This window comes from Pinus tabuliformis, chromosome 3_1 (assembly GCF_031772625.1).
Source record: "Pinus tabuliformis cultivar Carrire ecotype Pingquan chromosome 3_1, CPIR1, whole genome shotgun sequence".
NCBI lineage: Eukaryota > Viridiplantae > Streptophyta > Pinopsida > Pinales > Pinaceae > Pinus > Pinus tabuliformis.
In genome coordinates this window covers 765,789,745-765,806,538 of record NC_142301.1, presented here as the reverse complement: position 1 = coordinate 765,806,538, position 16,794 = coordinate 765,789,745, and the positions used below count along the sequence as shown (strand labels likewise).

The window sequence follows — 16,794 nt, the reverse complement described above, 5'->3', positions numbered from 1 at the left end:
AAAGTCATTTCATGTGCTTCCTCTACATGTCTTGTTTCCTTTTCACCTGTTTGACCAACTGTCGTCTTTGGCATGTTGACTGCTATGTCATGGTTGTGACCTTGTTCTGGTGATATTGAAGGTTTTTATTTGTTTTCATGAGTTGTCTTGACTATTTAAAAACCCATCATACTCACACACAAAGTTGTAGACATTGTCGCGTAGGTGTCGTCACGATCGTTCAATGACCCATCTTAAGTGTTGCACTTGTCTCTCTCACCTTTAGACAGTCGCACTAAGCACATGTTGTATTGTTGGTTTGAGGTGTCCTGTCATCGAGTCATGCTAAGTGTGTCTTCACAAGGTCATATATACACAAGTTCGCAACTCACACACTTCACCATTTTTCCCAAAAATATATCGACCAGAGAACCTTCCATCAACTTGACCTCCACTGAGCTACACTACACAGTCTCAATCTTAAGTGACCCTGGATTGTTGCCTAGAATTGCACAGAGCTTGAGGTTGTCCTCCAAGGAATCTAGAAATGAGCCAGCTGACACCATCCTAGACCTACGCAAAAGTTTTCCAAGAAGCCATTCCAGTCTGTGCTTCCCACAAGACCATCTAGAAAGCCTCCCTGTGGTCAACTGGAAGGTATGACTTGAGTTGTGACATAAGGATGCGCTCATATCCAAAACTACACAATAGTTGTCTAGACATGATGGATATGCCTTTTTTTCCTGTCACTGAATTGTCCCAAGAAATTTCGCAGTTTTGTCAGGAAATCACCCTGCTAGCTTGCTCTTCTCTCCTGCTGAAAAATGCGTAGTTTTCACTAGAAGTAATCTTGTTGCTCGACACTCCACTCATCTCGGAAACTACGTAGTCATGTCCTACATTGGCTCTCTCTTAGAAATGTGCAATTTTGACTAGTAGCTCTCGTAGCCTGATCCCAGCCTCCTGCGAAAAAACTGCACAACTTTCACTACTAGTGCTTCCTATTGCATGCACTGTCTCCCCAGAAGAACTACACAATTCTGCCTCCCAGTTGAGCCCTCTCCCACAGAGTCACTGCTCTCCCAGACTGCTCAAATTGGCCTCCTAATGAACTCTGCTTAAATTTTCCCGACAGTGATCCATAGTTGCACAACGTGGCTTGAGCTACACTCTATGGAGTCTCAGTACCTTGTCCTCACTCCTAGTCACCCAGACCGATCATGCAAAACAATACATCATGGTATATTAGGAGATTTATGGATTTAATGTCGTTGTTTCATGAGTGATTGCAGAAGTAGGTACATGAATGGAACATGGTGCAATGACGAATGGGATGAAGAAGCAGCGCATGCTAGAAGACTTGCTTGCGGTTGGACGAACATGCGAAGCATACTAAGTAGCAAGTGAAGGAGATACATACACATGCATGAAACATCAAACAAATACCAAGACCATCAAATACCCTACACACTTCGTCATGCAGAGGTGAAGATATGATACACCAAGAGCATACTCATCACCCAACAACATAGCAACTCGACATGGACACCATAGTCAACATGTTCATGTCAACAGTGTCATGTCGAGTTATGTAATGAATCTTCTCGACCACATCACTACTATGGGCCATACTTGTTGTCATCAATGTTATGTAACATGGAAGTCCAAGAGACCCACAGATGAAGTTGAAGATTCATGTAATTCGAAGTCATGTAAGTCGAACAGTCATGAGCGAAATTGAAGAGTCACAAGGGTTAGTTCACCCTTGGCTATATATATCCCCTCATTCTACATGAAAAAGGACTTTTCACCTTGGCTCCTCCCACATAGCCTTGAGATTTTGTAATATTTTCTTTGAGGAGCAAGGAGTGGCTCCAGCACTTCACTACCGGGGCTAGTCATGTATGGTGTACGAGTGTGTCTTGAAACTTTTGCTTAATTCAGAAGCCTTTCACGGCCAACACATTTTCATGCATGTGTTGTATTCATTTGTAAGACTATTCTTTAAACACTTGTAATGCGTGTGTTCTTAACTTGTACTAGGATAGTTGAACTACTTCGGTTATTCTAGTGCATATATTGTTGAAGATGTGTTGTAATAGTTTATATTGTTGTCTCGTCCGTGTGGACTACTCCACTGGACACTACACATATTCGTTCTTGTATATTTGTTATAACATTTGTCGCATCTGTGTGGACTACTTTGCTAGGTGTTGTATGTGCTATTCATTTACCTTCGTGTTTCTGACTGCTGCATCCATGTGGACTACTCCACCAAAGGTTATGCAGATCTTGCTGTGTTGTGTTCATCTCTACCTATGTTGGGACTACTCCCTCTCGACCAGTGACTCACTTTCACCCTACCCTCTGCAGTAAGGAACTTAGACATAAGCTACATTAAGCACTCACTAAGCACACATACCTCGCTTTTTGATGACCAAGTACATCACTCTCATGTGATGACAAGCAAGAGCTAAGACATATCTTTAAGATAATGGCAACCGGGCCATCGTACTAGATGGTACTCCTACACCAAATGGTGTGAGGTTTAGTTGGGACTTCATACCAGGGATATCACCTAAATGTTGGTGGGTCCAACACCGTCAACATTTCTAGTTCTAGAAGGAGGGCCAGATGAAAAGCTGAGCCCATTGCATCCAGTTTGAATCACTTATAAAAATGAATCTTACACAAATTCTTCTCTTGTGGTTGTTTCCCCGATTTCTCCCTTAATCAAATATCACTCATTGATGAGCTTCTTGATCACTTGTCCTTGTTAAAGTTTGACGGTGGGGAAAAAATTTCCATAACCAAGCACAATTTTTATTTTCTTCGTTTTTGCGAATCTCATGAAATCAATAGTGAAGATCTTATTTGTGTACTTTTCTTTCTTACTCTTGAAGGTCGTGTTAATAAGTGGTGTCATACCCTACCACCTAATTCATCCATTCCCTTCTTACTCTCCTCAAGGAGCTCCATCAAGACTTTGATAAGTATAACCACCAAGATGTCTATGAAATAATCTCTCATTTAAAAATGAAGCCTAGTGAATCAATTGAGGAATTTTCTACTTGCTTCCCTCACCTCTGTCACAAAATTCCTAAATAGTTTTTGGACCTTGACTTCATGAGCTAAGAGTTGAAATTCTTGGTTCATGTTTCCTAACACGATGAACCTCTTGATTTCCCTTCTTCCTCGACTCTTGCGGATCATGAGGCCCCTTAGTTTGCAGAGGAGTAGCCCAACACCCTATTTTTTCCTTCTCCTCCTCCTTTTCTGGTGTCGAAGTGGGTGCCTGTGCAGAGGTTGCCCCCTGCAGCAATTGTAAAGCTGAGAAATCTGCACAGAGGGTGCCCCCTCATAGCGGTCGCAAAGCTGATAAAGCTGCGTAACATTTTCCTGACCCATCTTCTGAGTCGTCTCCCACTCCAATGGAGGAAATTCTAGAATGGCTTAGAAAGCCTATGGTGAAAACTCATTCCTCCATTCAACAAGAGGACATCACCATTCATAACCCAAGTCTCGAGTTTGATCAACATCTTTTCCGTCCTTCGTCATATACAAGCCATGAATCCTTGTACCATGACTCACTTGATCAATCCACTTCACCAGCTAGTTGTGTGCATTCTCTTGATTCTCAAGCTGATGGCTGAAATTGCGGTCATATGCAAGGCAATCTCATTACGCAGGTGGAGGAGAAGAAAGGTGAAGACACAATCAATTCCTCTATGCTTCAAAATGGTTCACATCAAGATAATGAGCTTCCATTCATGAATGTTTCTCAACCTTTAATTTTGGTGAAACATCATGAAAAATTAATTATTTCAATCAGCCTTTAGCCTTGGGCTATCATCACTCCCATGCTTCCATAAGTTGTGATGAATAGCTAAGCACATCATGTGATCTGTTGTTCTCTCATGTACACTCAGACTTTGATCTAGAATGCGCTCTGGTTAAAGCAAACATCCATATCAAAACTTCCGTTCCACCTCACTTTCCCATGTGTCCTACAATTCATGAAGCATCTACAAGTAGAGAAGATACTCCCTATTCTCTTTCTTCTTCATCTGATGAGTTATCTCCTTGATCGACACAAGGAAATGAGGTTGTCCATGATAAAAACAGTCTCAATGCACATGAATCTTCCCACTCATAATCATCTTGTATGTTGCATGAAGACAACTCGTCAAGTTGGCTTGCTGAAGCTAAGAAGTTTGATGAAACCTGTGACAGAGATGGCTTCCATTCTAAGAGAATATTTGAAGTCAAAAAAAAAATGATCCTCAAGCCATGCATGATTTGGTTCACATCTCAAAATGCAATTTTTCAAGTCTGGAAAGTTTAAGGATGTTCTAGCGAGTCAAGGCACTTCAATGTCCGTTGACAGTTATGTCATGAACTCGTGACTTTGGTAAGCCTCTCAAACCAAATCATATCTAGTTTCTCACACACAATCTGTCTATCTACATGGTTTCACTCGACGTGGATCTCTGTGCAAGAAATATTTACTACTCTGCATGTGATATTCAAGATTTCAAAATTTCACTCATGACTAAATCGACGAGTCTGTTACATTGTGTCCATCTTCATGCACGTGTCATACATCTAATTCGGGTTGGGAGTGTCCGTATCTCATGCAATCATGGAATTGTAAAGTTGATTATCTCAAAGACTTCCTTTGTTTAGAATCATAGTTATCGAATTTTCACTCTCGTGATCACCTCTTTTATCTTCTTGCGAATCTTTCACTTCAAATATGCCTTCTCATCATGCCATCAATCTCCCTCTGTGATGACGAGCACATAGGATATCACGCAAATCAAGTTCCTCTCATTTCACCACACCCCAACTAGCTTCACACATTCACAGTGTTGGTATCCATTCTACATTCTTGTGATGACCATCACGCCTGAGCAATTTTTCACCATTTGCAGGTGGGTGTTCTATCATATCTAGCGCAAAATGAACTTGGTTCCATCATTAAGAGCATTCACAAGATTGTGCAAAATTTTTCTTTGTTGATGTCAAACTAGTAATCTGGCATCTCAACCAACTCGTCTGATCTTTCTTCTATCTTAGGTGACTGTCATGCAGTTTCTCATTTTCCTAGTAGTACATCCAATGACAGTTGCTTTGCGCACTATGATCTCCACCATGTAACATCTTTCTCCTCACACTTGTGTCAAGTAGGTGAGGCACTTCAGCCAACACTAATGGCTATGGAAGGTCATCACTATCTTCACATGACTGATGAGAATGATAAAAACTATCTATCCGTACCAGATTCCCATCGTGATCCCCTTTCTCGAATCAGAAATCTATGTTTTCAAAGATGACGAGTCATTGAAAACAACCATCACAAATTTGACAATTCAATTGCTGAATGGTTGGAAAAAACTTACTTGGCGAGTCATGCTGCAAGTAACAAATTTTTGTCCTTCCTTGCACTCGCTAAGAAACTTGGTGCAGATGACTACACACTTGCAAGGGGATTCCGAGGCTTGTTGAAAAATTGTAGTCATCGAAGAGGTAAACATGTGTGTTGGGTGGTTGTGACATATCTTTCTTCCGACAGGAATGACCTTCTCTCTCATGTGCAAGATTGTCAAGTTTTTCTATTTTCTATTGCACATTATTTTCTTATCTGTTTTAATCGTTTGTATCATTTTGGTTGCAGGTCGAGTATGCCTATGGTTTCTTCACTAGAAATTTCATTTCATGCAACCCTAATTGTTTAGCGTAGGAGTAGGAGTAGCATTTCCTTTCTTGCTTTGCTTTTATTTCTAGTTTGCATGTTTTTTTTCTTTCTGACTTGGTTTGGTTTTCTTGCTTGCTTGCTTTTCGTTTCTTGTTTTTCTTTTTCTTTCCTTCTTATTTTTGCTTTTTGATTTCTTTTCTTGCTTGTATCCATAGGTTAGCCTCACATGAAACCATGTTTCACTCTCGAGACAAGCCGGGAAAATCTAAGGGGACTTGTAGAGTTATCAACATATGGTTATGTATTGTTCTCTCTCTTTGTGAAGATATTTTTGCTTTCAGTCATTGATACCCTGATGGAAAATACGTTTTGTTCAAATCGAGTCTTGGTGAAAACACAACGCTTACACTACTAACTAGTACCGCCTACTCTATTTGGTCCTTTATGTTAAACCTTGTCAACTGAATCAAGTAGAATAAGATGAGGGGGGAACCTTAACATGGATGTCAGAGGTATATGAAAGGTACTTTGAAGGAACAACCTCTTTTGCTATCAATAAGTTGGGATCCCTCTTCAACCTCTGAAATAAATAAGTACCTATGCACAGTTCTTTGAAAATCAAGGAAATGGAAAAAATAAAATAAGGCGAAAGAAGAGAAAGGATTCCTACACAGAGAGGTGATGCAAGTAACTCCACCGAGGTATTGACCAAGCTCGTTGGCAGTGGAGTGATTCTTATGTTCAGGCATGACTACGGTGGGGTATTGTCTAGGCCTGCTAGCAGCAAAGCAACACCAGAGATGAAACCTAAAATATGACAGTTATATTACTTGTGCACCCATATACTCATCATCCCCAATCGAAACAACATAGTTGACTTGGCTTGGAATGTGTGCTAACTTATCAAGAGAATGGTAGGGGCTACATCTTCCACACAAGCTAGTGCAGAGACCATCACGTTCAAAGAATCGAATAATACTTCTGGAGAGGTTAGACTCAAATTTCATGAAACAAGGTCCATACAGAGAGCTGAAGTTCTACCAATGTGTCGCCAATGTTGTAGCGGCTACAACCACCCTCCAAAATTTTGTCTTACATGCAAATTTTGGAGCCTACCTTGGATCCTGCAATTGATCGTTCCTTGGTCACTTGTTAGTAAGCTAATGAATCTCAGGTTGCCCTCCTTGATCTTAAGAGTTGTTCATGTTCTCATATTTATGCAACATGTGTCATCTTTGGGCATAGGGATTGTTTTTTTCATGCAAAGGGAGTGTTGTTTTTATTCAAGGGAAATATTGTCCGTATGAGTTCTTGTCATTACATCGACATGTTTAACAGTCACTTCATGCATTCTTGTCGCAAAGGTTGTTTCATCAACTAGAGTATGTTTTATAAATTATGGATGGTCTAAGTTGTATCACTAAGTGTTCGTGCATGATCATAGTCGAGTCCTATCACTATTTACATATGTTCCTTGATCTCACACTTAACCAATTTCTTGAGAAACCTAGCCTCATCTAACTTCCCAAAACTATGCACTTTGCTTTTGCAACCCTCAATCTTTTTCCCTTCCCGTTGGAACTATGTGGTGCACAGAGACACCAACCCCCTTTGCATCCAAAAATGCGTAGCAATTTTCTCCAGTGACCTTCCCAGATGGAACTGATCATCATCAGAAATTGTGCAATATTATCCCTCAGCTTCTTATTCTGCCTTGCAACATGAAACTAAGTAGATGTGTCCTCCTAGAACCCATCCTGCAACAATGCCTTGCAACATGAAACTAAGTAGATGTGTCCTCCTAGAACCCATCCTGCAACAATGCCTTGCATATAGAAACTGCGCAATATTGCCTCTCAGTTGCCCAGGATGCATTGCACTCAGAAACTGTGTAGATGTGTCCTCACAAGACCCCATCCTGCAACAGTGTCCTATGCCTCTAAATTGTGTAGTGTTGTCCAAGTTGTCTTATGTGCCTTGCATGAAGAAACTATACAAATGGGCCTCTCAGGGATTCATTTCGGCATGAGTCACTGCCCACTAAAATTTCGATGATCTATCTTTCAGTGACTACAGGAAAAGGTGACAAGCTAAGATCACTCCTAAGGAGTTGAGGAGAAGGACCAAGAGACTAAGTGATGGCGAAAGATCAAGACCACATGCAGACTCTGTCAGATGCATGATCATCTTGAGGGTAAGTATGGTAAGTAAAGAACACCTTTCGAAGTACAATCTTAGTTGAGTTTTCTAGATTGTTTGTCATTGTCATATCATCTTGGCTTCAGTAACATGCATTTGTGCAAACACAAAATTCATTTCATGCCTTTCCTCTACATGTCTTGCTTCCTTTTCGCTTGTTTGACCAACTATCGTCTTTGGCATGTTGACTGCTATGTCATGCCTGCGACCTTGCTATGGTGATATCGAAGGTTTTTCTTTGTGTGCATGAGTTTTTTCGACTATGTAAACACCCATTGTACTCACACACAAAGTTGTAGACATTGTCACGTAAGTTTTGTCACGATCGTTCAATGATCCATCTTAAGTGTGACACTTGTTGCTTTCACATTTAAATGGTCGCATTGAGCACATGTTGTCTTGTTGGTTTGAGGTGTCATGTTGTTATATCATGCTAAGTGTGTGTTCACAAGGTCATATATACACGAGTTCACTTGCTCACACACACAACTATTTTCCTTGAAAATTTGTCGACCAGACAACCTTCCATCAACCATATTTCCAATCAGTTGCACTACGTAGTCGTAGCCCTCTGTGACCCTACATTGTTGCCCAAAACTATGCAGAGCTCGAGGCTGTCCTCCTGGGTAGCCTACACTGTGTAATTCTGAAAATGAGGCAGTTGAATGTCTCCCAGAACTATGTAGAATTTTTCCAAGAAGTCATTCCAGTCTCTGCTTCCTGTAAGACCATCCACCAAACCTCCATTTGGTCAACTGAAAGATCTAACTAGAGTTGTGACCCAGGGCTACACTCATCCCCAAAAATGTGCAGTAGCTATCCACCCTGCTTGCCTGCATTGGTTAGGGAAATTGCATAGACATGAGGGATAGGCCTCTGCTTCCTATCACTGCACTGTCCCGAAAAATTACACAGTTTTTCTAGGCAGTACCTCTACTGGCCTTCTCTACTCTCCTGTTGAAAACTACACAATTTTCACTGATATTCCTCCTGGTGCCCGACACTCCACTCAGCTCGGAAACTGCGTAGTCATGTCCTGCCTTGAATGTCTCCTAGAACTGTGTAGTTCTGACTAGCATATCCTACAGTCTGATCCTATACTCCTTCGAAAAACTGCATAGTTTTCATTGAAAATGCTTCCTGCTGCCCACACTACCTCCTCTGAAAAACAACATAATTTTTCCTCCTAGTTGGGCTCACTCCCGCAGATGTCACTACTATCCCAAACTACTCAAATCAACCTCCCAGTGACTACTGTGTAGTTTTTCATGACAATGTCCCAGATTCCCACATCATGGTCTGAGGTGTACTTTGGGCAGTCTTAGTACCTTGCCCGCTCTCCTGGTCACCCAGACCGATCATGCAAAGCAATGCATCATAGTAGATTAGGATATTTCTAGATTTGATGCTATCTTGTCATGAGTGATTGTAGAAGCAGGTACATGAATGGAGCATGGCATGAAAACGAATGGGATGAAGAGGGATCACATGCTAGAACAATTGCTTGGAGTTGGACGAACATGAAAAGAATACCAAGTAGCAAGCAAAGGAGATAGATACACATGCATGAACCATCAAGAAAATACCAAGACCATCAAAGACCCCGCACACTTCCTCATGCAGAGGTGAAGCTATGATACACCAAGAGCATACTCATCACCCAACATCATAATAGCTAGACATGGACACCACAGTCAGTATGTTCATGTCAGCAGTGTCATGAGTCATCTCAGTCACATCGCTACTATGGGCCATACTTGTTGTCATCAATGTAATGTAACTTGGAAGTCCAAGAGACCCACGGATGAAGTTGAAGAGTCATGTAAGTTGAACAATGATGAGGGAAGTCGAAGAGGCACAAGGGTCAGTTCTCCCTTGGCTATATATATGCTCACATTGTACATGCGAAAGGACTTTTCACCTTGGCTCCTCCCACATATCCTTGAGAGTCTGTAATCTTTTCATTGAGGAGTGAGCAATGGATCCAATTCTCCAATACTACGGCTAGTCATGTATGGTGTACGAATGTGTCTTGGAACATTCGCTTAATTCAAAAGCTTGTCATAGGCAACCACGTTTTTATGCATGTGTTGTATTTGTTTGTAACACTATTCTTTAAACTCTTGTAATTCTTGTTTTCTTAACTTGTTCTAGATAGGTTAACTACTTCGGTTATTCTAATGCATATATTGTAGAAGATGTGTTGTAATGGTTGTGTTAGGGTCATATAATTTATAGGATCTCAAGGTAATTGAGTGTTATATCTCAGGAACCCTATTTTGTAAATACTTGTCAATTTTCCAATGATTTCCAAATAAAATAAAAAATAGAATAAAAAATGAAAAGACGGTTAATAAAGAAGAGAAATAAATAGAAAAACAAAAATATTGAAAAGGAAGAAAGATTGAACCCACCAAAAGAAAGAAAATAAAAAAAGAATAATACTGAAACTATTGCAAGTCTAAATGCCACTACTCATGGATAGTTTTTGCTTCATTTATGTAAAATAAAAGTTGTGTGCAACTTGTTCAAAATGCCGCAATCATTATTTTTAGTTTAATCATACAATTTAATCATGATTAAACTCCTTTAAATTTTTGCAAATTAGATAGAGAATAAAGGTTTATCCAACAATTTAATCTGGGCAAATCATTATTTAGGTAGAAAATGACATTGACCAAACTATTTAATCTGCGTCAATAGGAGAAATAAGGGATAGGCTTGATAGTTTTTCATGTTGCATAAAAGAAAATAAAAATGGGTTTGCTAGTCTAAGTGCACCCTACAGAAAAAAATAAAAAATGCTAGTCTAGCTAAGTGTAGGTAGATTAGGAGATTTGGCAAATATTTGTATATACAAATTTTATCCTAAGTTTGACGATATCATGAAAGGTCAGGATATGCATGATGGGATAAAGTATTTCGAAATGTTTCATTTTTCATCCTTTATCCTAAGTTCAAGGCAGAAAAATGCTCGCTGGGATAAAAGTGTTTTATAAATTACTTTTTTTTTCTTATCCTAAGTTCGAAAAGAAATAACAAAGTGCAAGTGGACAAATTTTGTTTTTCATTTATGATTAAAGGTCAACAGCTTTGAGCTCCTCGAGATCGGATCCCTTGCTTCATTCACGTACCTCGTCCTTTCCCGCCCCCCCTTTGCATTCTTCCTTTACCGTCGGGATGGGGGGGGGGGGTGGGGAGGTCCGGAAGATGGTTTCCACCACCGGGCCTTACCCCTTACATAGCGTGTTGTGGTGATTTCGCACCCCCCCTGACCAATACCATTTACCGCCTGCTGCCCCCTTCAGAAACTACCTTTCCATTATCCATTCTTCCACACCCCACCACTCTTCCTCCGCCATTCTTCGCCTGCGACCCCGTCCAGGAACTGCCTTTCCATTATCCATTCTTCTCTGCCCCACCAATCTTCCTCCACCATTCTCCGCCCGCAACCTGTCATGACCATTGGGCCAATTGAATGCATCACTAGCCAAATACCCGTTCTTCATTTATTTCGTTTTCCCTAGGTAACCATTTAGTAATGGTCCCGCGCCACTTCCAACGGGACTTTGTCGCAGTGTTTAAAAATCCCTCTGAGTTTCTCATTCTCCTCCTTTTTCACTCCTAATTTTTTCTATTGTTCACAGTTTCTGACAATGATCTCTATCAGAACCTTTCTGCATCCAGACTGCAAGAGGAATTGACTTTCTTCCATTTTCACCTGATAGTTCGTTATTTTGCTGACCTCGATAATCCTCCTTTACAAATTCTTTCGATTCATTATTTACAGTGATGCCTCCTAAGATTAAAACCCAGGATAAGACCATTAACTCTTTAATTCCCCCTTCCATAGATTTGGATCATATACCATTAGCGGATAGAGATTATAGGATCAATGACACTTAATGTGATTTTGATTTTCTGGAACTATTTTGTTGGCTAGAGGTTAAGCACATAGATAAACTAATGAGATTAGACTCTAGGAGTCAAATATCCCCCATTATATTTTTCCCTTGACATTCCAAGCCCCAAAATTTACTAGAATATGTCAAAAATGCTATGTCCCAGCCCAAAGAGCCATAATTTCCCCTTCACGTGACATTCCTTTCACCATTACAACCAAATCCATTGATCAAATGATGTTGGCCCCCACTATGGAAAATGCTGCCCCTTTCTCCCTAGAAACCCTCAGCCAACTTTATCAGATGTTGTACTTTGCCACTCGAGCCAGAAGTTTTATTGCCACAAAATGCCCAATTGCCCAAGAAGAATCCTCCATATCCTTATTCCATTTTCCCTGATCAAGCCAAGTATATTATTTCCATCATTTCTTACATTTTCAGCTATCATTCTGATTAGTGGGTAGATGAGCCCATCTTAGGATTCCTCTCCATATTTTCCATAGACTGTAAACCCTCCACCATATTCAAATTCAGCCAATTCTTCGGTGACAATATTCATGAAAAATTTATTAAGTTTCCTATAGAGAAAGTGTTCAATTATACCTCTATTTTGATTTACATTTTCATCTATTATCAAGTAGACAAGTTCAGTTTTTCATTGCAGAAGTTGGATGAAGCAGGGAACCAACAACTAGTGATCTTTTGGACCTCATTGGTCATGGAAGAACAACATGAATTCACCTATAAGAAATTTATTGAATACTTTGTTCATCCAACCATGGACATCCTCAATAGTTCAATACAACCCAAAATTAGTGAGGAAATCAAGAGTATTCTCCATCTCTCCGACCAAGCAATGATTGGTGATTGGTATCTATATCAGAACTACACAGAGATTAGAGTCTATGGATTTGAATTTCCCCCATACAAAGTCCCCAAGTAGCTCCCAATAAGGATCTTTGCACTGGAGTATATCAAGCAGATGTTGAACTCATATGACATTTACTTTGTAGTGGACTGGAAGAAGGAACAATTCAAAATAAAAACACAGGTGGGCCCATTTGTGTGAAACACCAGGAAAACAGGAGAGGAGGTAGATAAAATAGTGAAGAGGATGAAGTTCATCTTGAGCTTCACATGGTAATATGACCCCTGTGGAATCTTCTCAAAGCTCAGAGTGGAAAACAAGAACACTCCTTACATTCACATTTCAAGCCCAGACATAGAGCAGTGTGCTAATCAGATGGAGTGGCCAGAAAATGCCTTGTAGGAAGCTAAAGAGTAGCTTGTTTCTACATCTAGTTTGCAGACCTCTGTTCCTCAAGAAAAAAATCAAGCAAAAGGCAGAGAGAGGAAGGATCATCATCTACTACTAGAAGTGAAGCCAGAGAATTCAAAATCAGTTATAGAAAGAGACCCAAGGTAACTCATAGACCAGAAGTAGAGAAATAAACTAAAGAGAAGGTAACCATCATCATCACAGATTCACCACTTGCAACCACCAAGTTCACAACATCTCCTTCTGAACCTTCATCTTCATAAGGTCATAAGGAGAATGAGCTGGAAACAAAAACTTTCGAAACAGATAAAGAGAAGACAATTTTAGACAGGTATAGGGAGATAAAGCTCAGGAATGAGATTCTCAAAAGCAACACTTATAACCAATTCTGCAAGCAGACTTCTAGCTCACAAAGTAGATTGCTGTCAATATTTGATACAGAGCATGGTAAAATGAAGATGGCCTTTCTTGTGGCCTATATTCCACAACCCAAATCAACAACAGACTACAGGAGAATCACTTTTGAATTCAGCACAATGGACATACATCCCATTGATGAAATGGATATGCACAAGCAAACTGGTGTGATGATATCCTCCACTCTGACTAACAATTCGATGTCTTTATCCAAATTACAGGTTTCTTTTGCAAATGTACAGTCACAATTAAAGAAGGAGAAAGTCTCTTCCTTAGCCAAAGATAAAAGGATCAAGTCTTTGGAAGACTTGGTGATCAAGATAGGGTATGATCCGAAGGATGTTAATGCTACTGAGGAGATTATTAGAAAGAAGAACTTGGACATTGCAGCATTGAGGAAACAACTCAAGCTTCCCTCCATACAAGATCCAATGACCAAGGACATTGAAGAGGGTGAAGCACAGAAAGCAGATATGATGAAATTGATTATAGACCAAAATATACAGATTAGGCAGATGAAGGCAAAGTTGGACAAACTGATAAAGGAGAAGGAAGACAACCTAAAGATGGCTATTGTCCCCTTGGATGTTGTACCTCTTTCTAAACTGCCATCAACAGGAGCCACCTCTGTAGATACTTCTTCAACTCAGACTCCTAGTGCTAAACAAGTCACACAGACACTTCAAAACATGTCATTTTAGTCAAAGGAAATTGAGACTTTATAGGGCCAACTCAAAGCTTTGGAAGTCCAAACGGCCAAAGATGAAGTTGGTCAGACTACTGAATTGGAGAAATCCCAGAGAATGTTAGAAACGTTGCACCAGGTAGAGAGAGACACTTCACTTGACAAGACCTTGGCCCAAGCCAAGGAAAATCTTTGGATGAACATATTATACTCTATGAATGAGATTTGGCCTTCTATCTAAATCATATTTAATTAGAAACAGCTAATAGAGAAGGCAACATAAACTATTTTGCAAGGAAAGGAGAAGCTGCGAGAGATGCGTGTTAGCCTCCTGCTGCAGCAGGTTAATCATCTTTCATGATCGACAGTTTTACATGCCAAATATGTCGTGCTATGCATGCTGAAATGCTCCATATTTGCTACAGATGGCCGAAAAGTATCCACAAGAGTAGGCTGGTCTAAGGGCCACTGCTGTGTTCCAATTTTGATAAAGCAATCCATTTTTGGGTTGAGGCAGTTTTTTCAGTTGGAGGTACTCAGGCTGGAGTTCACTAACATCTTTTTTTCTCATCACCCTTATTATGTAACTCCCTATTAGTTTTTCCCTCCCCCTATTAAAATCATGTATATAATTCCCCCTATGTAAATACCCCTCCCTGGCATTATAGCCATACTTTCTACTAAGTCCGGGAAATCTCAGTCCATCTGGGACTGTTTTTAGCCCATCCGAGTCATTGAGGAACTAGTTTGACATCTGGTCAGCTAGCAACCTCTCCCTTAACCCTAAAAACCCCCAAAAAACCCACATTCCGCCCCTAACCCAAAGTTCCTGCGCATAAACATTAACCCGCGCCTTTATTTAACCCCGCAAACCCGTTTTCCTAAGTCTATAACCCGTCGCGCATATTAAATTTGGAATATTCCTGTGAATATTCCCGCCTGTTAACCCCATATCTTGTCGCGTAGGCCGCCAGCCGTCCGATCCATAGCCCCGCTGATCTATGGCTGGCGGGCATCCTTATCCTCGACGCGCCCGGCCTTTAAAGTCCAGGAGTTCGGCGGTTTTGGCGCCGTAATCCCGCCACGTGTCAGGCGTCGGGTTGTGGCAGAGCCCCTCCCTCTGAAACCGCCATCCCCCATAAGCGGTGCGCCACATACCGCTTACCGCCCGGTGACATCACCAGCCCACATCACCCCTGCACAGTCAACAGCCCACGTCACCCCCTTGTACAGTCGCCCAATCAGTCACCCGCCTGCGTGGCCTCTTGCCACGTCACTGCCACGTGTCCCGCCACTGTACCTACCACCTCATCGACCGTACGTGATGACATCATGCTGACGTCATCCCGCCACGTCGCCATGATGACGTCATGCTGACGTCACCTGCCCTACAATGTTGATGTCATCAGCCCTTTGTTTGACGCAGAGGCGCGAAAGTCGCACCTCGGAGCCCCGGAATAGAATTCTGAGGAAGTTTTTGATGAGCGATTTGCGCCTATCGCTCATCGCAGGATTTTTTGGGCCAAAATGGAGAATCTTCAGGGAATCTTTAAGGAATCTTCGCTCCATGCAGCCCCAGGAAGCCCGAAAAGGCGCAGAAATGATCCGTTTTCTTCACAGAGCATGCTGAAAGGATCAGAAAACAATTTCAAAGGTGCAGAGGCCGAACAACGGCCATTAATTCGTGATTAGACCCGTAGTACTTCAGATCAGCAGCCCAGATTTTGTCAAAGAGTGTCAGAGAAGGAGAAGACGCCAAAGAGTATCAGCTGAAGATATTTTAGTGGCTCGAAGCAGCTAAGAATTAATGAGCCCATCAGGAAGTCAAATCAGGCAGCTAAAGCCCATTCCTGCACTCAAATCACAACTTAAACTTAAATGCAGGCAGGCTTCGAGGAACAGGAACCCATGCATATTTATTTCAGAAGACACTACATCAAGCCACCAAGGACCACATCATTCACTTATTTATGATACGACGACCCTCAACACCGCTCAAGAGATTTTTTGCATTTAATTCCAGATAGAGTTAGGTCAATAAATGATGTTTTATGACCTGATTAGGTCAAGTTGTAATAAAAGCAGTAGATAGAAAGTTTTGCCCTATATATACCACCCTCTGTATAGGTTTAAGGGTTGGTCAATTGAGAATTTCATTAGAGACTCGCATTGTACACCTGATTTTTTCCATAATCAAAGATTGCTGAAAGCTCGGAGAAAGAACTGTCTGTTGTTGATGAATGTTTTGAAAAGCTGAAGATGGAATTCCTGCGCTGCGGCCTGAAGCAATAAGTGCCTCTTATCTCTGTTTATGTGTTTGCCATTATCTAAATAGCAGGAAGAAAGAATAGCCTAGAATAAGTTTAAACACTCTCTATGCTCAATTTCTGCTATTTCTCTGTGTTTTTCGTCTAAATGAATTGGTTATGAGTATGAATTCCTCCCGGCTCGTATTTACCCCAATTCACCTGTGCTGGCCAATTACCTAGGGATTCTTAACTGCCCCTAGGTAGCGCCCTGTTACTTTCTCTGTTAAGTCGATTGAGAGATTCTTAACTGCCTCTCATTGCTTGGCATCTCTTCCGTCCATAAAACCTGAAGGTTGCTTCGACCTCAGCTATCTGGCTCCATCTTC

General features: G+C 41.0%; 1 protein-coding gene across 1 annotated transcript in view; it reads right to left on the bottom strand.

Annotated features, from left to right (window-relative positions):
• LOC149189629 (uncharacterized) overlaps positions 1-11,385 on the bottom strand; it is a 75,814-nt gene extending 64,429 nt beyond the window's left edge. Inside the window, exon 1 of the mRNA XM_089410289.1 lies at positions 11,192-11,385. Within this exon, the coding sequence (XP_089266415.1) occupies positions 11,192-11,385 (194 nt within the window). The remainder of the gene's footprint in view (positions 1-11,191) is intronic.
• Positions 11,386-16,794: the final 5,409 nt, after the last annotated feature.